The following is a 21,021-nucleotide window of genomic DNA, read 5'->3' on the forward strand; positions in this document are numbered from 1 at the left end:
TATATAACATTATATAAAACTTTATAACAGATAGAACAGAAACCCTAGCTGTGACTGCAAACCAGAATGTGTTTGCTCGCATATTGCTCCTGGCTCTGAAGAACTAAGAAAACAAAGTATGGGAATAGGGAGAAAAATATGGCACCAAGGTAACAGGCTATGATCCAAAAGCTTCTAAAAGTCAGCAGAAGCCTGATGATTGAATTTTTTTTTTTGAGATTTGTTTCTTTAAAAATATGCCCCATTCATTGTCCAGGAGGCAACAGAAATTACTACATTTATTGATTTTGAAATACCCTCTCAAGTTAAAGGGTCATAGATGCCAGTTTCTCTGTAATAAGAAGTATTACATAGGAGCAAAGTGAAAATTCTCAGAAGTGTACTCTTCAATGACGTTTCCATATTAGCTCTGCTCTTCTCCCATATTCCTCATAAGATCTCATTTTCAAAAAGAAAAACGCTGTCAACAACTTTCTTGTTGTTTAGGATGACAACAAAGTGAGAGCTGTTCTGGGACACTGCAGCAGAAATCTGTAGTTCTGCTTGGGGAAACTTTATGAAACTGTTTATATTTACCTAATATGGAAAAACATCTTTTGACACAGCCTACTTTTGCTTAGCAAGCAGATCCAGCAGCTCCTTCTCTATGCCATGGCTGCCCAGTTCAGTTAAGCTGTAGTATCTGTGCACCACCTTCTCCTCTGTCACAACCACCACTCGAAGGCCGTGTGTATCCTGTCCCAGCTGACATCCTATGGCTGATGACACCACCATTTCCAGGCCTTTGTAGGACCCTCCAGCATTCCTATGGTAATGCCCCGAAAATACAGCTGTAATGCCTGTTAGGATAAAAGAAAAGTATGTATTTATTTAGTTAGCACTTTACAGGCGTCACGTTTACCTTCATTCTTCAATGGCTCATCAAACATAAAAGTTAAAACTAAACCATTTACCTAAACTTGCATTTTAAACAAAGCACTAGTAAACAGTAGTAAATAATTCTAATAGTCATAAATAATTAAACAAACTTTATTGTGCTCCACTAGCTGTGTTTAGGGTTACTGGACTCTGAGTTCTTTATGCCCACTGCAAGATGTGTTTGTTATCTCTCCACTCCTCTACCCAGAAAGAAGGGACAGTCCAGAAGCAGCTGATTGAAATGAGATACCTGCCCAGAGAATGATGGGACTGAAACACAGGTTGAAAGGCCAAGAGGGAGGAGCTGTATTTGTCAATTAGTGTGAAGAAAATTTACTAAGGGTAGCTTAAACCTGTACACAGAAGGCCAGTGACCTTAAAAAAATAAAAGGGGCAAGACAACAAAAAACATACATGAGAAGATAAGTAGTAGTCATTTCACAAGACATTGAGGGTATCACAGATAGAACAAAGCCAGGTACATCACAGAAACCTAATAAAGCAGAAGAGGTTGTGAGTTTTAAAAAGAGGGCAAGAAAGAGGAGCAGCTAGGAAAGGAAAGGTTGACACCCACAAGAGTCAGACTTAGAATGACATGAATTAACAATTATCAGGTATGAGGACAAATAAGGCAGGTTGACTCTGATTTCCTCTCTATTTTTAATGATTTAAGGCTGTTCTGGCTATCCTTTTTTTTTTTTTACATAGATTACTTATATTTTGGACTTTATTGGAGTAAAAAATTTGGAGTTCCTATACAAAATTTTGAAACAACTTGAAATCAAATGAACTGTGTAATCCTCACCTCCAAACCAGTAATTTCTACTTCTTGTTTCCACTGTCTTACAAACATAAACAAACAGATGGGAAGAAGCTGTCCTTGTTACTGTGAATGGCCTTTTTGATCATCCTTACAAGTCAGATTCATGCTGCCAAATAGATTATCTTCCCCTCCCAATATTTGATAAATTTTAACAAAATGTTTTTATTACAAAATTATTAAACGTCCTTGAGTCTGAGTTAAAAAGAGTCATCTTGTAGCCAAGTACTTCTCTTTCCTGTCAATGTTTGCAAACCTCATGAGAGAGTTGAGAATGCAGCTTCTTTCCCAAGAGAAAACCTTCTGCCCTAGACAAGGCTTTTCATCCACAGCTTCTTCCACCTTCCTCTGCCATTTAGCCCTTCCATGCTCTGGCCAAAGGTACAGCTGAGCACAACACGGAACAGCATTCAGAGTTTAGTAAAAAAATATCCATCAGTTTTCTTGCTAATTTAAGGTAGTACATGTTTTATTTTGAATGGAAATGTGGGCTTAGTTTAAATAGCTAATTTTACAAACAGGATTTGGGATTATGTTTTGGCATGCTTAGTCTAAGGTCCTTGGACCTTTGGTCCAGACTCTTAGAGTTTCCTGAAGCTGCATCTAATGCTACTTTATACTGTTGTGAAACAGAAAAATTACTGGACCAGATGGCTAAAAATACTGCAAATTTTGTAGGCAGGCCAGAGAGGGGAATTTGTGAGACACTACAACCTTAAATGACATTTAAAAGATAAAAAGGTAGCAACAACTGATTTTGCCTTCAAACAGCAGAAATCCTGGAAAACAGCAGAGGCAATTTAAAGCCAGAGAGAAACATGAGCCATGAGAAAATTTAAAGCCATGAGAAACATGCTACAACTTCACATGGAAGTCCTTATTTCTTTAGCCAGAAAAAACCTTCCACATTTTCTCCTGCAGTAGATTTAGATCTCTTTCCCAGAGATAAAGTGAAAAGGGAAGCAGGTGAACCCATCTTTAGGCAGCTGGCTAACATCAGTTCTTTGCTTTTGTAGGAGCGAGTGATCTGAAGACTGATATAAAATATATAAACTTGGCTCAAAGTAAAGTTAAAAATTAAGCAGCTTGGAAATCAAAATATAAATTATTCTGCTGTGGTAAGAGATACATGGGCTTTCACATTTCAAATCTAAGCCCTTCTCAAACACAAATGAGTCAAGGTAGAAAACAGAGAATGAAGTCATTCAAATTGCTTGTCACTGAGCAATGGTACAAGGGCCTTGTCAGCTCCAACTCGTCTGTTCCCCTGTTTTAGGGTCTCAGGGCTGACTGTCCTGCTGCTGGAACACTCCTCTGGCTGCTGCATGAGGTATACTGGTGAATAAGACTGCAGCACAGCTGTGGGAGCTTGCTTTGACTCACATGCACAAACCCAGAACAACTGGCGAAATGTTTTTACATCTTTGGAGAAACTCAGAGTCCCTCAAAAGACAGTGGTGGAATAGGAGTCAGTGATGCTGCTATTGTAACAAGGTAACAAAGCCTTTTAAGTATTTTTCCACTTTTTCTGTGGATAAGCAGAACTACTTTAGTCTACAAAAAAATTAAGAACCAGTAAGAATCATAAACCCACAGTGAGGTGCAAACCCATGTGACACACTTCTGGTAACAGAAATAAGTACTTTGGAAGGGAAATAAGTTCACTCTTTTTACTGGAAGAACCTGTGTCCTAAAGTAGCATTTTCCCACCATCCAAAGAATTTAACATTTTGATTTAAAAGAGGAAAAGAAGCCAAGACTTTGTGTCATCATATATGTTAACCAAACCCTGACTAAGTGTAATTAGGACAGATGATACAAAAGTCATAAAGGAACTGTAGTTATGCTAAACAAAAAAAGCATTCCACTTGTCTGATAATTCAAGGAAAGATTTTGATAAATCTATCCTAGACAGAGACAGACATGAGTAAAAACTTTTGCCCAGACTCCATTTTTCAGATACCCTTTAGTGGTATTATTAGCTCTAGCTGGGTTACAGGATGCTACACCTTGATCAAGGAAACCAACAGGTCACTGCTGGTATTGACAGGAGGTTCACTGATGGGGTTTTTCTGCAGGAGCCCTTTCCTGCCCACTCAGCTGTACTGCACCCACTCTGTGAGTTAGCACAAGGAGGAAAGCTGAACCCATCACTGCAATAATACCAAGATACAAGCAGGCAGTTTACTTTGCTCTTGCTTTTGATCTTTAACATAAAAAGAATCTTAGAGATGTGGGCACTCAAATTTAATTTATTAATTTCTGATGTTTTTCTGAAGTAATAATGTCAAGTTGCTACCAACACCTCCCCCCCCCCTTCCCCCCCAAACCCTGTGAGGAAAGAACAGTGTCCTGGCAGATCCCATTTTTATAGCCCACTTTAATGGATCCCCAGGTCAGTTAAATGCATTCAGCTATACACTAAACCATACAGTCCCTTCCCACTGCAACAGAAGAAAAAAAGGTAGAGCATTGATTTGTTTTTTATCACTGGATTCTTAAACAGCAGCTGGAAGCAGCATTGATATAAAAGCTGTATGAAGTACTAAAAAACTCCTGTGTAAATAAATGTCCAAAGAACAGCACCTTCACAACCATTCATTATTTAATTTTTTATGAAATACACAGTTATTTGAATTTAAATGTGACTAGAGGTTTCACAGTATCCATTTACTAAAAAAAGCTGGATCCATTACTGCAAGACCTATTCATATCTAATGGATTATTCATTAAAGAAAAAATGGATTAAAATCAGAATAAAGTAAAAACCTCTGCAGACAGTTACACTAAAAAAACCCAAAACAATTCACACATCCTGTATCTGTGATCATCATCATCATCTGACCCCAGACTGCATAACAACATGGACACAGATTACAGAGTATCTGCAAAGGAAAGAAGATCTGAACTGCCAAATCAATTTTTGAACAGGACAGGACTGGAAGCCAGAGATGCAGGGCAGGCTCCACCCAGTGCTGGTCTTGTTCTGTCTGTGCTAAAACTGTACTTGGGTCATGAAAACACCTAAACCCACTGAGCTTCATGCCTCCAAACAAACATGGTTTTATGAATCAGTCAATATGCAAAAAAACTCAGTATCTTTGTAAAAAAAGGTTTAGATACAGGAATTGCTTCTGATTTTAGTAAACTAAAGCTGTTCTCCTGCCCATGCAATTTACCATCATTTTCTGATCAAGCACAAAATGTCCTTTTTAGTTCTGATCTGAAAAAGTTGAATCTGAAAGACAAAAAGATTTTCCTTTTCTAAAGATCTGATGATAACTTTTTTTCCCTTCAAAATAATGCATCCCTACTGAAGAATGAAATACCTATTTTGGTACAAGTTCTTTGAGCTCAGAGCAGCCTACTTAGCAAAAATAATTCATGATGTAACAACAAACCCAAACAAGGATTGTTCAAGAGCCATGTGATGAGATGTAATACTTACATATGTTGATAAGCCTTAGACTTTTCATCAACTCAACCATAAAACATGCATATAAATACTTTGGTTTTGTGCTAATTCATAGACTTCATTATGGCCCTTGGGGGTGTAAGGCCACTCAGTGGCCATGGCAAGGCAAGTGGGGAGTGCTGAGGAGGGGAATTACCAGCTCATGCAGTTCAGCCTTTGATGCTACCTCATAGGCAGAATCTTTACAGCAGAACTCAATTTTAATAAAATTTCAAAATAAGTTAATATTTTAATATAGATACCTTTTTCCAAGTCAAAACCACATTATGAACACTTGACATGTGGCTTCTACTGCAGACATTTTTCCAAATGAAATTCAGAAGTGTCTCTGAAGACTTTCCTCCCCTCTCTTTGTTTCCTTTGTCAGTTCTAAAGCCAGCTCACCAATAGGTAGCAGAGCTTCACCAAGCTCTTGTTGATTTGCATCTTCCTCACTTTAACAGCTTTGGGAAGTTGGACAATTTTTACCAGCGTTGCCATCTTCACTTTTTCTGTTGGCTTTCTCTGGAGGCTTTGTGATCCACACCAGCACAATGTACTAAAAGGTGCTTTTCTTACAGAGAGGGTATAACAGGAACTGTTGGACTGCCTCACTGGCCTACCAGGGAAAGCTGTCTACACAAGTGTCTGAGACCTGCTCTGGACACTGCACAGAAAAAGCTGACACACATGAGGATCAGGGGGCTCCAAGAGATCCAAGCAGGCTCTGAAGCAGCTGCCTGTGTACAACCATCACATCCTCACAGGCTGAAGCAGCTCTGATTTTATAGATTATTCTCTGTAACTGTGGCCATCTTACAGAACTTAGGAACTCCCAAGCAACCCAAAGAAGAGGAATGTTCTGAAAGAAACCAAGTCCTAACTGAAATATTCACCACCTTCTTCAACCCTGGAGACACTGAAGAAAACGAGAAGAAAACTTCAGCTATCCCAGTGTTGTCAGCACACTGTTGATTTTATTTCTGACAAGAACCAGGTGAGAAAAAACTTCATAACACAAAAGGAGACTACAACTGAGTACCGTGCAGGAGGCAGTTTGTGTGCTAGCAGGAGAAGCTGAGGTTACTTTACAGAATTTTGAAAGTGCAGCAGACTCCTTCTGCAAATTATCATTTATCACTCAGAAAAACCCTTCTGTGACACCAGGGAAAAGGGTCAGCATGATTTTGATGCAATTGCATTGTAAAAGAACAAAGCTGTGTCTCATGGACAATTCCCCTGGGAGTGATAGCACCCCTGTCTTAGCTTATTGTGCAGCTGCAGTCCTGTAATTCCCAGACTCCCAAGTTCTCTTACTTGGGACTCCACTGCTGTCTTCTGTAGCTTAGAAAAACACAAGGACATGGAAGACTGGGCATGTTTTCAACTCCACTTGGGCAGGAAAGAAACAGGACACTGGCCTGCCTTCTCTGTGTGGCCCAACAAGCAGCCACATCTTTTCTATTCAGTGTTTTGACCAGCCTTTCTATGTCAGGAATAGTTAAATCATGTTGATGTCTCCATTTTAAACAAGAAATGCTAGCCAAATCATCTCCTTGCTTCATTAAACAAACAAGGAGTATTCTGTAACCACGTAACAGTAAGATTTTGTGAAACAGGTAACACCTCTTAACTTCTTGAAAAACTTACTGTTTTGTAGTTTAATTCTAGGAATACAGATTGAGCCCCAGTCTCTAGGGAAACTGAGATGCAAATGACACAGAATGGAAAACAATGCATGTACATTTACCTCGAAATTAAAAAAAAACAAAAAACCAAAGAAACATGCACCTGGAAACAATTTTTCTCACATAATCAGATAATACTGGGTTGTAATTTAGACTTGAAATAGTTTAAATTTCAGGGGTGTCTGACTCCAATTTCTGTAATTACACTCATTTCTATGGCTTGATTCCAAAACCCCCCTGAATTCATAAGAAGCTGTTTTCCAACTCTAGCTCCAAATGTCCAACCCCATTTTTGAGACAGGTTTGCTGTGTCTAAATTGTGACTGATCTCTCCTCAGCTGGAAATCAAACTGCTCAACCCAGTGCTATGGACAGAGTAAAAAGATGGGAAAAAATTACCAACATAAAAATAACACAAAGAAAAGCAAGCAGATTTTCCAAATTAGGAGGAGAATGCCTGGAATAATCAGCATAGGCAATCAGTAGCATGCTTTATTTAGACTGAGCCTTCAATTAAATAAATGCTTTTCTCAGCAAAAGCAAATGAGACTGTAAAAGAAGGAGAAGGCTGAATTAGTGCAATATGAATGACATAATAAATATGTAATGGGTACAGTACAGACCTTGCCTCTCTTCCCATGCTCTCTGTAGAGAATTTTGGGAAAATAAGGTGGTTCTGACTGAGCAATGAAATTTATCATATGGTTCAGATTATCACCTTTTAAGGGCTGATTAATGAACTTTTTTTTACAATAACTGCAGACATGAATCAATGCTCACTGCATTTCAGGTACAGGTTCATGGCTCTCCACCCAGACTGAGGTGAAGTTCAAAGCAAACAAAAGGAGGCATTTCTTCACAGACCTGTGAAACATGAAATTCCCTCCTGCAGACCATTGTGAAAGCTGGCAGTTTTCACAAATCAACTGAACAAATCTAGAGAGGAATCACTAAATTGCATTATGTTAATAACATGATTATGACACAGTAAGTCCTTGAAACAAAAATTCTTGGAGGTGGGAAGAAGCCTGGAAAGAAATACTACTATGCATTTTTCTATCCTGTGCCTTCACAAGAGTTTGGGGGGAGTAGAAGCAGCAGGAGACTGGGCTATTGAAACCCCCATTCTGGTCCCATTACTGTTCAAGTTTAATGATAAAATTAGATTTTAAATAGAGTTATGTTTATCCAAAAATCCTGAGTCACCACACAAATTTCTTTCTCAGTCAAGGACTGACGAAAGAGGACAGACTAGAAAAAGCTGATCCCAGATATATTTGTCCTCAAAAGTGCAGGAGCCAGAGAGGAGCACCAGTAGAACCAAAGTGGAAGCAACAGGTGGAAAAACAGCTCTGTAAAGCCATTAAACTGTATTGAAGGATCTGAATATTATCAACACTCCTGTACCCTGTCAGAGTTTTCAAAGAGAGGAGAAGCAAGTAAGTTACAGGCCCAGGGAGATGATACTTTGATATGTGTGTACACCCCCACACAGGTAAGAGTACATAGGTATTTTGTATAAGGCACCATTTCTAGCAAATACAACCATTTAAGTCATATGGATAAATTAATCTTGAACATTTTCCCTGGAGTATCAGACACAAACTGGCTTTTCTTTCTTCCTTTCACTTGCAGAGTACAGCTGATGTCTGAAGTGCTGAACAATGTGGTGGGTTCAAGAGTAATACCTGTTCTCACAACAATTTTGCACTCCAAAATGATGTTCTTTCAGCTTCCCTACAAGAGCCACATTAACCATAGGCATTTTTTATTTCACCTTTTTTTCTCCCCCTGGGCACGTGGTATACCTCATCTTCTTGAGACTCCAGTGCTACACAAAGAATGATAATATTTAGAAGTCTTTGAAAACAAAATCTCTTCAGTGGAATAGAATTGATTTTATCTCACTGAAATTTCAGAGTCTTTGCATTGCCTCATCTGCCAAGCAGGTGCTACAGCAGCAAACAAAAAAAGATGTGAAAGCATCAGTCACAGCACTGCTAACTGCTCAGTGCTCAGGCACTTAGACCCTGTTATCAAAAAAAAAAAGCCCCGACAACTTCGCAGCACTAGTAGAAAGAAACAGTCCAGCTGGTAAGTACTGAGGATCATCTCCCTTTCATAAGCTCTTTGGTCAGCCCTCAGTAACATACAGAATTATTCTGTGTAGCCATTTTGAAGCTCTGTTATCCTTCCTCCTCAGAAGAGCTGTATGTAAAAGAGAACTGAGTAACTAGAATTTACATTGCACAGCTCTATAAGCATCTCAATGAAAATATCCCATGGATTCTTGTTTGCAAACACTACCTGCAAATGTGCAGGAAACCTCTGCCTTAAATTTGCTTTGTACCCTGAAGAATCAGGAGTTTGGTGTGGCTGGTGATCAGTGGGTCTGTGTGAGCAGGAGATGAAATATTATTTTGAAAAGTGTATTTATGTCAAAAGCTTCTTTCTATAAGACAATATTAAATAGAACTATACTGAAAAGTATTTCAGTGTCACTTGTTTTTCCTATATAACCAGAGAAGCAACAGGCACAGCCAGAGGGTGATTCCAGATCACCTAATTAGAGCACTGGCCTAAATAAGCCTTTAGGGGTCCTGTCTCTAGAAGGTCATTCTGGCCTTCAAATTCATTTTTGTGAGTGCCTCTTGTGACCTTTCAGTGGAATTTACTTCCTGGTTTTGTTTTTTTTTTTTTCCATTTTGAAAGTGATGCTTTCTCAGAGAGCTGACACAAATCTCAAAAAGTCCTGGATTGCTGTGTGCTCTAAGGATCAAGGAGAAGCTTTGGCCCAGTGGATAAAACTGATTTCAAAAACTTATCCGAGTAAAAATACTGCTTAATGTCCTTACAGACTATATGTATTTTGTACTTGCTACTGATTTTCTGGGAAAAAAAAAATCTATGTCTATGTGTATCTCCATGCAAGACTTATATTACCATACCTGGGGAACTTACATAGAATTCTATGTTCTTACACAGAATATATCAAATGTGGTCACTCTACCTGGGCCATAAGTGCATAACTGCAACCTTGAAAGAGGTTGCTCTAAATCACTGAAATTGAGAGTATTTAAATTATCTTAAATACTGACACATAAGCACTGAGATTACTCACTCAATGTATGGGCTTTGCCAAAATCAAGGTCTCAATGGCAGGAAGATGAAAATATTATTCCCCTGTCAACTCTGATTACACAACAAAGAAAATAATGAAACATAGCATATGTTGTCTGGAAAATTTTAGAAACAACAGCTTTCAACACTCCCTGCTTTAATTTTGTGCTCAAATATATCTCAGCTGTGGATGTTCTGAGAGCTGCTTCTTCCTTTAACACTGCTCTCCTGTCACAACATTTCTAAGAGGAGAATGTAGATGTATCACACTCTTTTAATGAGTAAAGGTGTTAAAAGTTACAGCACCTCCAGTCACAAATATAATGAAAAAATACACCACTTAATGAAGTTAGGTTGTTCTTTTTGCCCTTATGTGCATATTAAGTACTTTAAACCACATCTGAAAATTTGCTTTGAAGACACTTGGATGAATTTAAAACTTTTTAATTAAAAGAAGCTGAAGACTGTAGGGAATCTCCTTCTGCATATGTCTATTTCTGGTCTAGTTATTTTCTCTAAGATGCATCATCTCTCAGCTATACAGACCACCTATATTCATAATCTAGCTCTGAAACAAGATCTTTTTTCAACCCTTTTGGTGAAAAACCATCTACTAATTTAGGTTTTATTCAACAGAGCTCCTAAACAAGTTCAGACATTCACTTAATGCTTTAGTTGATTTGTGCCATTAAGAAACATTTATTACTATATTGTATTTAATATATTAAAGTAATGCTCAGTATGTCAGTGATGGTTCTAAGGACAAAAAGTCTTTAAAAGATTGTCTGTAGCTCACTAAAAATACCCATACTTTTCAAGTAATAGAAAAAAAATATTTAATGTCCTAAGAAAATTTTACTGGAATGAGATATGTAAGAAAAAGTAGGTCTTCTGTTACATAAACTGCCTAATTTGAAAACTTAATTTTCTGCTTATATTTATCAAACACACGACTTGCAGACCAGATTCTTGGCTAGACCATTACTACTTTATTTTCCTTACCGTGCTATGAGGAAACCTATTTATATCAGCACTGTAAAATCCTTAAAAGCTGAATAAAAGCATGAAAGCATTTCATGCAGCAGAGTCGAGTGACTCCAGCAGATCTTACAGATGAGAACATCAGGTCAGCTCTTTCACAGATCTTGCACACAGCTTTTTTCTGTACTTAACATCTGCATGTAGAAGAGACTGAGCTTTGGCAACTTAGCCCTGACTTGCAGAAGTTATACCAATATACCTTCAGAAAGGTATCTCTGGTTAAATGCTAAATTCTGTTCTCAACTGAGCTGGTTTTCACTGTGACCAAAATCACATTTTCAAGGACAATAGTTGTTATAATGCATTTTGAAAAAACCCCATGGTCTAGCAGGATTTCTTACACATGCAGCTTACAAGTATGGTTTAACTTTGCACAGTAGTAATACATATTTACAAGTGCCAGATTTTCAATTATAAATATTTATCATAAGGACATGATTTTATCTTTAATTAGCCCAACTGTTAAGGACACTTCTAATGTGAGAAATGTAATTCAGTATTTCATACCAGATGTAGCCTCTACAGCTAGTCTTTTATCTCTGCTTGTAATGAGCAGATACTTACACCAAAACCATTATGTAACATGGGGAGTGATTAGAAGAGAATACCTACAGAAGATCTGGGCTTTGGAATTAAAATAAGAGTTTTCTGAAGTTGCATACTTCAATTTAAAGGACCTGGGAGGATGTGACCACATGACCATACTTTAACTACCTGACTATTTCCTACACAATCCATATGAATGTCTTTGTTCTCAGAAGGACCTGAGTTACTAGATTATCTTTCCTTTCCTGTACCTCTCTAAACTGCTGAGTTATGACTCCATGTTTGACACTTCTAAAAAACTATAAACTGAGAACTGGGGTAATTTCAGGTTTGATCCTGGATTAAAAATAACTGAAATATGATGCCTATCTAATAATGCCAAACACCCTAAACCATACATGTTACTGACATAATGACACAACAAACATGGTTCCAAGCACTGAAACAGCAAAAGAAGGAAGGAAGGAAGGACGGACTCCAGGAAGGAAGGACTCCAGGAAGGAAGGACTCCAGGAAGGACTCCAGGAAGGATTGGTAACAGGCTGGGGGAGAAGAATAGTGGCAGCATGGTGGTCTCCTAAAAATGCAGACTGACTTTCTTTTTCCACAATAAATAATTATACCAAATTTCTAAATAAATTTAAAAAGCAACCCAAACAAAGTATTTTGGGATTCCATTAGCAATATTCTGTGTTCTAATCCTCCAAGACTGTATGAAGTGAACTGGGGGAAAACCAATTTCATGTCTAATGATGTGCTAAACTTGATTATTCTTTGGCAAAACAGAGGTTCAGAAAGCAAGTGGTATCCTTGCATCTCTGTGCCTCTACCCCATCATGCCAACAGCCTCTCTGCAACCTGCTGAGACCTCTGTGGTCTCACAAAGGCTGCTCTTAGATGGAATAATAAAATGGAAACAGAATGCACCCGTTACTAAGGTAACTCTGAGCCAACTTTTGATTCAGTTCATTTTTCCCAGCAGTCTAGAGTTATTGAGCTGCTTGTTCTCTGTATTCATTTCATTAGCAAAATGTTTGATTATTGACTTGCAAATGCTACCTATTGACTCAGTGTATAGTAATGAGCATGCCACAGATCAGTGTTTAAACACACTCATTAAGGAACCAAACAACTTATAAGAGATGGGAATGAGGGACACAAGAAGAAACGATGGAGGGACAGAAAAGTGGCACAGAAAAGAGTTTGGGAATTTCTTCCCTAGAGTTGTGTTGCTCACTTCCCATTCCATTCCTTTTCTCCATCATTCAAAGCCTTCCCACCTTCTGGTTAAGCCTCTGGACACCCTTCTAAGAAACATGACAATGTAACAACAATGTTACAATGATAATGTTTCTTTTACCTTATGACAGAAAATCCTAGAACAGAACTGCTGTGGTTCCCATATTAAGGCCTGGGATACACCCATGAACCAGGATGTGCTGCAGTCCATGGCACATAGGCAGTCACAGCTGCCCAGCTCTCCAAGAGCAACACTTCCCACTATATTAACACTGACACGAAAATGAAGAGAGGTATGAGGTGTTCTCAACATGTCTCCTTATGGGGAAAAAAGCCCCACTAGTAAATCTTGAATCTGCAAATAAATCAGTGCCCTGGAGAGCCCTCAGATAGCTGTGAATTTTGGCCCCACTGATTGGAAACAGTAGGAGATTGAGAGCTTGGAAATTAGGCTGAGTTAGATGAGGCCAGGCTTAACAATTAGATGGTAAATTAGGAAGAAGATGATAAAAAAATCTGCATTGTTCAGTAATCCAAATAATGTGCTCTCTTATAGATACAGAGAAAATGACATTCTGATGCAGCGATGGCAGGGTGGCAGGAAATTTTGAGGAACTGGCACACTCCAGGAACATGAAGGCAATTACCAGAAAACAATGGGAACAGCATGGAGGAGGAGCTGTGTACTGTGTCTGTCTCCATGGCACTCAAGTGGCATCACACAAAGCTGAGGGATTTGGTACAATTACTCATGTAGCACATGCTCCACCTGCCCTTCATCCCAGACATGGCCCCTATTAGAAACGGATGTGCAAAGGACTGATTTTAGCAGAGCAAGACTTGTCTTAACACTGAATAAATCTGGGGTGCATTACACTCTTGGTTTAAAATTGGTTCAGTGTGGGAGAAAGCAACCTCCAAGGTAATTGTGAATTCTGTTTCCATGTTTTATGTAAAACATAAATTCTGTATTTTTCTCCTGTGGTAATACCTGATCTTCCCCTCTGTAGGCAGGAAAAACTCAGGTTGTCTTATATCTGTCAGTACTTGCAAAATGGAACCCTTGCTATTTATGTTAAGGAACCTCTCATGTTTAGCTTTTTACTTTTCACTCAAAGTTTTAAATTTTGTTTGGTACTTTTTACAGGTGAGTAGATTCAGTTGATAATTGTGATCTGTGGGAAACAATGAGGCTTATAAGCTGTATTCAAAAAATCCTTGGAAACAGTACAATTTCAGTTAAATGTATTTTGTCTGGCAGCAGAGCTATTAACAATTTGAAACAAAAATTCAGGTGTAGGAAAGTTTGAGAAAATACCTGCTTTATGAAACTTTTCCATTATCTCCTGACGAACTGATTTATCCAAGTTGAAATAATCGTTGTCTTCGTCAGGTTTGCTCAGAAACAGAGGGATGTGCTGAAATACAATTATATGCTTGCATTTCTGGTTTGCAGCAGCAGCCAGCTGCTCATCGAGCCAGGCATCCTGGGCTTGCCTTAACTCAGGGCACTTGGAAGAATCAAAGTATAGCTGAGAATTCAACACAAGAAAGAAAACACCTCCAACCCAAAAGCTGAAGTAGTCATCTCCCCAGTTCTTGCAATAATCATCTATGGTTTCTTTTGTTGGAGTATTGCCAATATCATGATTCCCACTGACGAATACCAGTGGTATGTCCTGGTCAGTGTTTTTCAGAACATCCTTTAAATCTTGCTCTTGGCTTTTTTTCCATCGAGTTCCTAAAGGAAAAAGAAAAAAAAAAAAAGAAAGAGTGTTTATGGGTTTTTTCCTCACCTTCACTGTTAGCTTTTGTTTTTGGACTTGTGCATAATAAGAAAATATTGTGTATTAGATGTGCCCATGCAAACATCTCCACTTTATCCCTGTACATCTACGCAGCCCTGTCCCTCCCTTACCAAGGCCTCAGCCATTTTCAGTAGCTGGCCTGAAGGCAGGCTCTGGCCAGGACCCAGCAGACAGCACAGCAGTAGGTGATGCCATGGGCACTGCTTTGCACCAGGAGCTTCAGCTGATTCTTTGCATCTACAGACTGATGATGTAGTGAAAAAATGCAGCACCCCTGGATGGTGTAACGGCACAAGGGTAAAAACCAGGTCAACTTCTTGCTTATATTTTATGACTGTGCAACAAAATTAAGGGTTGTTGGGTTTTAGGTTTGTTTTCCTTTATTCATTACATGAACTATCAGTGTCTTGCGGTGACTTATTTATATGACGAGTCTCTTTTAATAATAAGCATGATATTAAATAAAAAAAAAAGTAGTTGTGTACTTTGCTAGTTTTTCCTGCATCTCTGCCTTTATATTAATAAGCATATCCATACAGCTACTCTTCTGGATGTCAGGAATTTGTCCCTGCCTACGAAGATTTATCTTACTGACATATTGATTTACAGTCGTTGAAAAATTTAGAAAGGAAGTTTTTAAAGGGTGGTTATTTTCTTCTAATGATTGCAGAGTCTTTCCTATGTTTTCTCAAGACTAATCTTTAACTAGAGGCCATTGATATGATTATTATTAATGAATTAAATGAACATGTAGAAATTGGTTTTGTCCTGCAATATGTAACACACATCTAGCATGGGCCCATTTCACAAATAATAACTCCATTTTTCAACCAAAAGCTGTAACAGGATTTTTACAAGAACTCTGAATACAGGTTTCTAACATACACTTGCACATGGGTCTGTGCCAATCAACCATCACGTACTTTTAAACTGTGTTCTACTCTCCTAACTACACATATGCCTTATACACAAAAATGCATAAATAGGTTCCTGTATTGCAACTATGAGATAAAAGGGGTTTTTACAATTTCTTCAAAATACTTATGATGAACATGTTGACAAACACTGACCCTTACTAACAAATATTTTGTTTTACAGAACTTACAGTTACAGGCTTTAGTACCACCTTATTGTTGTTACCAGAATCCTATAGCTTTAGAAAATACTGAGAAAAAAACCATTAAGTCTAAATTATGGCTAAATGTAAGGACATTGATATGAGGTACATTAAGTACAAATCCACAACTCTCTTGGGTTTAACTGCTGCAGAGGGTAGAAAGTTATTGTAGGAAAATCTCTGAGTGACTTGACAAATACTGGCCATATGATACCCAGGGGAGTCTAGAAAGTAGTGGAGAGCAGATCACTTTTTGGGGTATATTAATGGTCATTACAGGCTGTTCTTGTTAATCTCAGAAAAAAAAAATCAAGGCTAATAACATCTATATTACTCGGAGACTCAGAATTTTAAAAAATGAAACCAAAAATTCAAATAAACCTGGCACACTGCTGTCTGTGGGGTAAGGAACCTGGCTGAGAGCTCTGCTTTTACTGGCCTTTCCCATTTTCCTATGGAAAGAATCGGAAATTTCAAGCTCTAAATATGAAAATGTATGGGGGAGGAGGGCAGGGAAATGCAGGGGGGGAAGGCTCTGTTCAGATCCATGTAAACACATTGCACCATGTTAAAATCCATGCTATCACTTTGGGAAATTTAGCTAACAGTTGCAAAGTATAAAGACATTTATGCAAAAGTTACAGAAATAATTTGCAGAATTATGTATACCTCTTCCCAGCAGTGAAATTCAAGCTCTAGAGACTAACACTTAGATTAGATTTGTCGACAGCAGGGCACTGATTCCCTCATTTAATGAAATATTATTTCTATAGCAACAGAGAAACATACTCAGTGTTTATTGCAGAAAACAGATTGCTCAAAATGGAAAACAAGGTCTCTGCCCAAGAGCCTAGGAAATCCTACTAAGGAGAGATTGGTTTAGACCAACTGCATCTTGCCTTGACCTTTTCTTGGCAGAAGGTCAAAACGACTTCAAAAGAAGAGAATCCCACAGAGACAAAAGTGGGGGAAATGGAGGAATGTCTCAGAACCCCTTGGTGCAGTGCTGGAGGGGAAGGGCTCAGATGTCCCACTGGCCCTGAGCTGCACGACCACAACACACAAAGTGTGCCACAGGAACCCTCCTGAGGCACCTCGCCCTGACTTTACATCTGAGGTAAGTAACAGGTAAAGAAGACAAGGACAGTGGTAAGGAAGGAAGCCACTAGAAAATTAAAGTGGTCCCTGCCACAGCGTAAAAAATATCCTTTTAATCTCTCTCAGGCACAGAGCTTTAATATCTAATTATTCCAATTTTTATGAGGAACATTTCTGTTTGATGGACATGTATTTCTTTGGCTTAGCAGGAGCTTTGTTGTAGGCGAATAGGGAAATAATATAGTGCCACAAGGCAACACAAAAAAAATTATTTGTGAGTGCCAGGTTAGATGCAACTGAAATATATTTCCGTGATGTTTATCCTGGCATCATGTGCAGTGACATTTTTAAATCCCCGGCCACAATTTTATTTCTTTATGTTAGGTTGTGTAAATAAAGTCTTGCCCTGAGATAAATGGCTTCACAAATTAATAGCCCATAAAAGGGCAGCTTGGCTTTTATGAAAAACATGAAAGTGAGAACTGTTGCTGGTGCAGTTGTATGCAATTTTCCACAGCTTCCCAGTCAATCATTTTTGAAAGCTGAGTGATGTGAACAGGAGCATGAAGGTGCAATGTCGCCGTGCCTGTTGTTTTCTGTTGTGTATCCCTGTTTGCCCTGGATTGCAAGACAGTACTTTTACAGCATTTTTGCTGGAGCTGTCTTCAGTCAGCAGAATTACAGATTATTCTGCCAAGGAAATAATCCTTTAGCTACTAATCCTTAGTTACAGTTTCCTTTGGTATACCACAGAAGGGTGCACCACTCTAAGATCGGGCTGGGTTCAATTTTTATAAGGCACCAGCTATTAAAAACAACTCAAAGCATTGTCTCCCCCCAAGCTGTATCTGCAGTACTGATGGCAATTTTTGTGTAACACAATCCTTCCCCTACAGTAACCTCCACCAACACTACCTTTTCCTCCGCAAGTATTCCAAATGAAAAATTACCAATTAATTAACAATAGCACCCCCCTTTTCCTACTGATATGAATCAGGAGGGGAAAAGGGAGGTGGGATTATGATGGCATTATGACGTGGTACCCCCAGGCATTCCTGGCTTGGTGTTAGGAGAAGTCTAAGTACTCCCCACAAGACAGGAGAAGCCTTTAGCTCAGGCAGCTTCAAATAATTTAACAATATGCAAAAATGTGGCACAATCATTTCTTGGATTTCTCATTATGTAGTCTCAGTATTTTAATCCATTTTAAGTGTCCCAAAGGACACTCCTTACAGGAGCTGCAAACATATTGTTTTTTAATGGAAAGCAAAAATTTTCAGTTTGAAGAAGAAAAAAAAGAAAAATTAAGTTTTATGCCAGCAACACTCTTGAAAGGCCCTGATATGACAACTGCAATCTGTTTAACATTTAACCCAAGAGACTGACTATCAAAGAACAAGTAAGAGCTACACTGCAGACAAAAATACTATACAAAGTATCAAATAGAAATAGTACCTACATTTGATAAAAGCAAAATAGAAAATGTCAAAACACCACTGACGAAAAACAGATTTTTCTAACACCAGGCCCATTCCTTCTGTAGTTTAGGATGACACCAGAAGTACTCTGACATCACAAGACAACTAATTATTGTTGAAAACAACCACATGACTGTTCAAAAACAACAGCAGACAGATTCCTGGGCCATATAATGCATTGCAGTTGCTTAAATCAAAGAGTCTATTTTGAGCACTTTCTGTTTTTGAGACATTTGTCCTGTTTTGTGTGTTTTCATGACTGTCTGCAGTTGCCCTACTCCCCCATTTAGAGGACTCCCCTAGCACTATTCCCTAAATTTCTAGGGAGGAGTGGAGTCCAAGGCTATACTCAAACACACTCTTTTTTTATAGCTGCACTGGAGGAAATGTAACTGCTGTCTCCATGTCTGTGGGGAAGAAGCCTCCTCCTGTCAAACCAGGACTGCCTTTCATCTCTGCTCTTGTCTTGGATACCTGGCTGTTGGCTCCAGATTAAGAAGGCTCCTTACAAGCAAGTTCCTACATTGTCCCTGTCTGCTGACCCATTCCCAGGGACAGCCCCACTGGTGCCCCTGTCACTTGGAAGACATCATAGGTCCAAACCCAATGGTATCAGCAACACCACATTGTACCTTCCAGGCTCCTTCTGCAATTGCATCTGATTGCTATGCACTAACATAAAAAAAGCCCCCTGAGCTCTAATCTTGCCACTTCTCAAAACACCAACCCACAGCATCCCTTCAGAGCACTGATGAAGACGGAGATTCCCCAGCCCAGAACTCTGACACCATTCCTCACTGTGCTGCCTTCTCTCCTGCCCTTTCCCCTCTCATCAATACAGGTGACTCCTCCTGACTGCCAGGGCCAGACTCTTCCCTCTACTCATCTGTTCACAATTGCCCATCCCAGAAAAGCAGCGATTCTCTCATGGGCCATGAGCAGAACGAAACACCATGGTCTTCACGTTCTTTTTCATCCTGGGATGCTACAAAAATGTGATAATGGACGGAGCACTGCATAGGAAGGAAAGACCTCTCTGTCCATCCAGTTCAGTCCTACTGGTGCTCTTCATTGTTTCTTGCTTTAAACTTAAAAGCTTCCCCTCTGGTGTCTGCTGTAACGAATTAATGCAACGCACTGCATCATTCCAAATTATTACATGCAAGAATAAGCTGATCCATTTTAATAAACCCATTATGGTCATGTTCTGAAATAGGTTTTTTGCTTTAGTCTTGCTGTAATAGCTAAAATGTCTCCTCTCTTCTTTAGACATATATATTTCTAATCTTCAAATAGCCTGAAGACAATTTTATGATGAACAAAAAATTATGTAGTTAAAAATAATGTAAATATGACTAGATTCACTCCTGAACAAACTCCTGACTGACTCCTCAGTCTAACTTACAAAGAACCTCATTTCATTAGTTCCAGTAAAAAGCAGAATCTGGAATACTCATTTGTCTACAGCTGTAAGCGAATTTTTCAGCACATTTGAAACAAGTAATAATCTGTTCTGAGACTCCAAAAGTGATCACACAAAATTTTCCCTACATGAAAACACAAATTAATTTTATTTTACAACTTTGGGCATTAAAACAAGAAGAAATTTTAACTCTACTTTAAGCTAATAATGAACAATTATTACATTAAAGCAATGACAAAATCCCAAACTGAACAAGGAAGCCTATTAGGGGATCAACTGCTCCTGGTTCCAGTGCATGACATTAAATATAATGACTGCAAATGCTGACATTTTTCTGAGTGCCAGCCACACAGGTGACCACTTAACAACCTAATTCATGGCATTTACTGCTCCATGTTCTGCTGTGAAAATAAGTATTATCCTTCACTTAAGCTCAACTCTGCTCTTATCCTTACCCATCTCCCAGCAACGCAGAGCTGTCACAGCCAGCACAGGCCACCACTGCCTTTGGGTCTGTGCTTCTGATGAAATCACCACAAACAGGAAAAAATACCTGAAAGCTAAAGTACCAAACCTGAACTTAATTAAAAAAAAAAAAACTTCATAAAAATATCTAGTACTTGTACCAGATTTTTAGTACTGTCTCTGGTATTCGTATCATAAAATATAAGATCTGAGAAAACTGTGTAACTAATTGCATCTCAAAGATTTTAATATTTAGAGATACTGATCTGCCAACTGGATTTCTAAATTCAACAGTAGACTAGACTAGAGAACGTGGTCTAAAATACAAATAAATATATACATGCTGAAGAAGAAATATTTGCTTCTGACAGCCCAGTGGTTTCTCTGCAATATGAGCCTGTCAGACATAGGTGGAGATCTCTGATGCTTCCCTACTCTGGGCCGATTAGAGCAAATTTAATTTCACAGTAAGCTGTTTGAGGCTTTGAATGCTCCATTAGGTTTTACTAGAATCAGATAATTACTACAAAATGTTTATTTATGCAACCACAGTGGCATTTCTTTAAACAATTATTATTAGATATTTAACAAATAATGTGCTGCTTACCCAAATTCTTAGCTCTTATTAACATTAGCGTAAGAGTTTGGAGAAGAAAATAGCCAAGAATAATTTTGGTTTGGATACCATCCTACCAAGCATATTGGAGTTAGGCTGCAACAGCAGAAGAAGTAGATGCAGTGAGTTTATTTAGATTAAGCTACCTTGTGGTCAGGAAATTAGGTCACACCTAAACACTGCCCTATTG

General features: G+C 38.6%; 1 protein-coding gene across 1 annotated transcript in view; it reads right to left on the reverse strand.

The window, feature by feature from the left end:
- Positions 1–606: 606 nt before the first annotated feature.
- Positions 607–21,021, reverse strand: part of CPPED1 (calcineurin like phosphoesterase domain containing 1) — a 38,387-nt gene continuing 17,972 nt past the window's right edge. Inside the window, exons 3-4 of the mRNA XM_062503347.1 lie at positions 14,145–14,567; positions 607–839 (exon numbers count right to left, since the gene is read on the reverse strand). Coding sequence (XP_062359331.1) covers positions 607–839; positions 14,145–14,567 — 656 coding nt within the window. The remainder of the gene's footprint in view (positions 840–14,144; positions 14,568–21,021) is intronic.

Source organism: Cinclus cinclus, chromosome 16 (genome assembly GCF_963662255.1).
Source record: "Cinclus cinclus chromosome 16, bCinCin1.1, whole genome shotgun sequence".
NCBI lineage: Eukaryota > Metazoa > Chordata > Aves > Passeriformes > Cinclidae > Cinclus > Cinclus cinclus.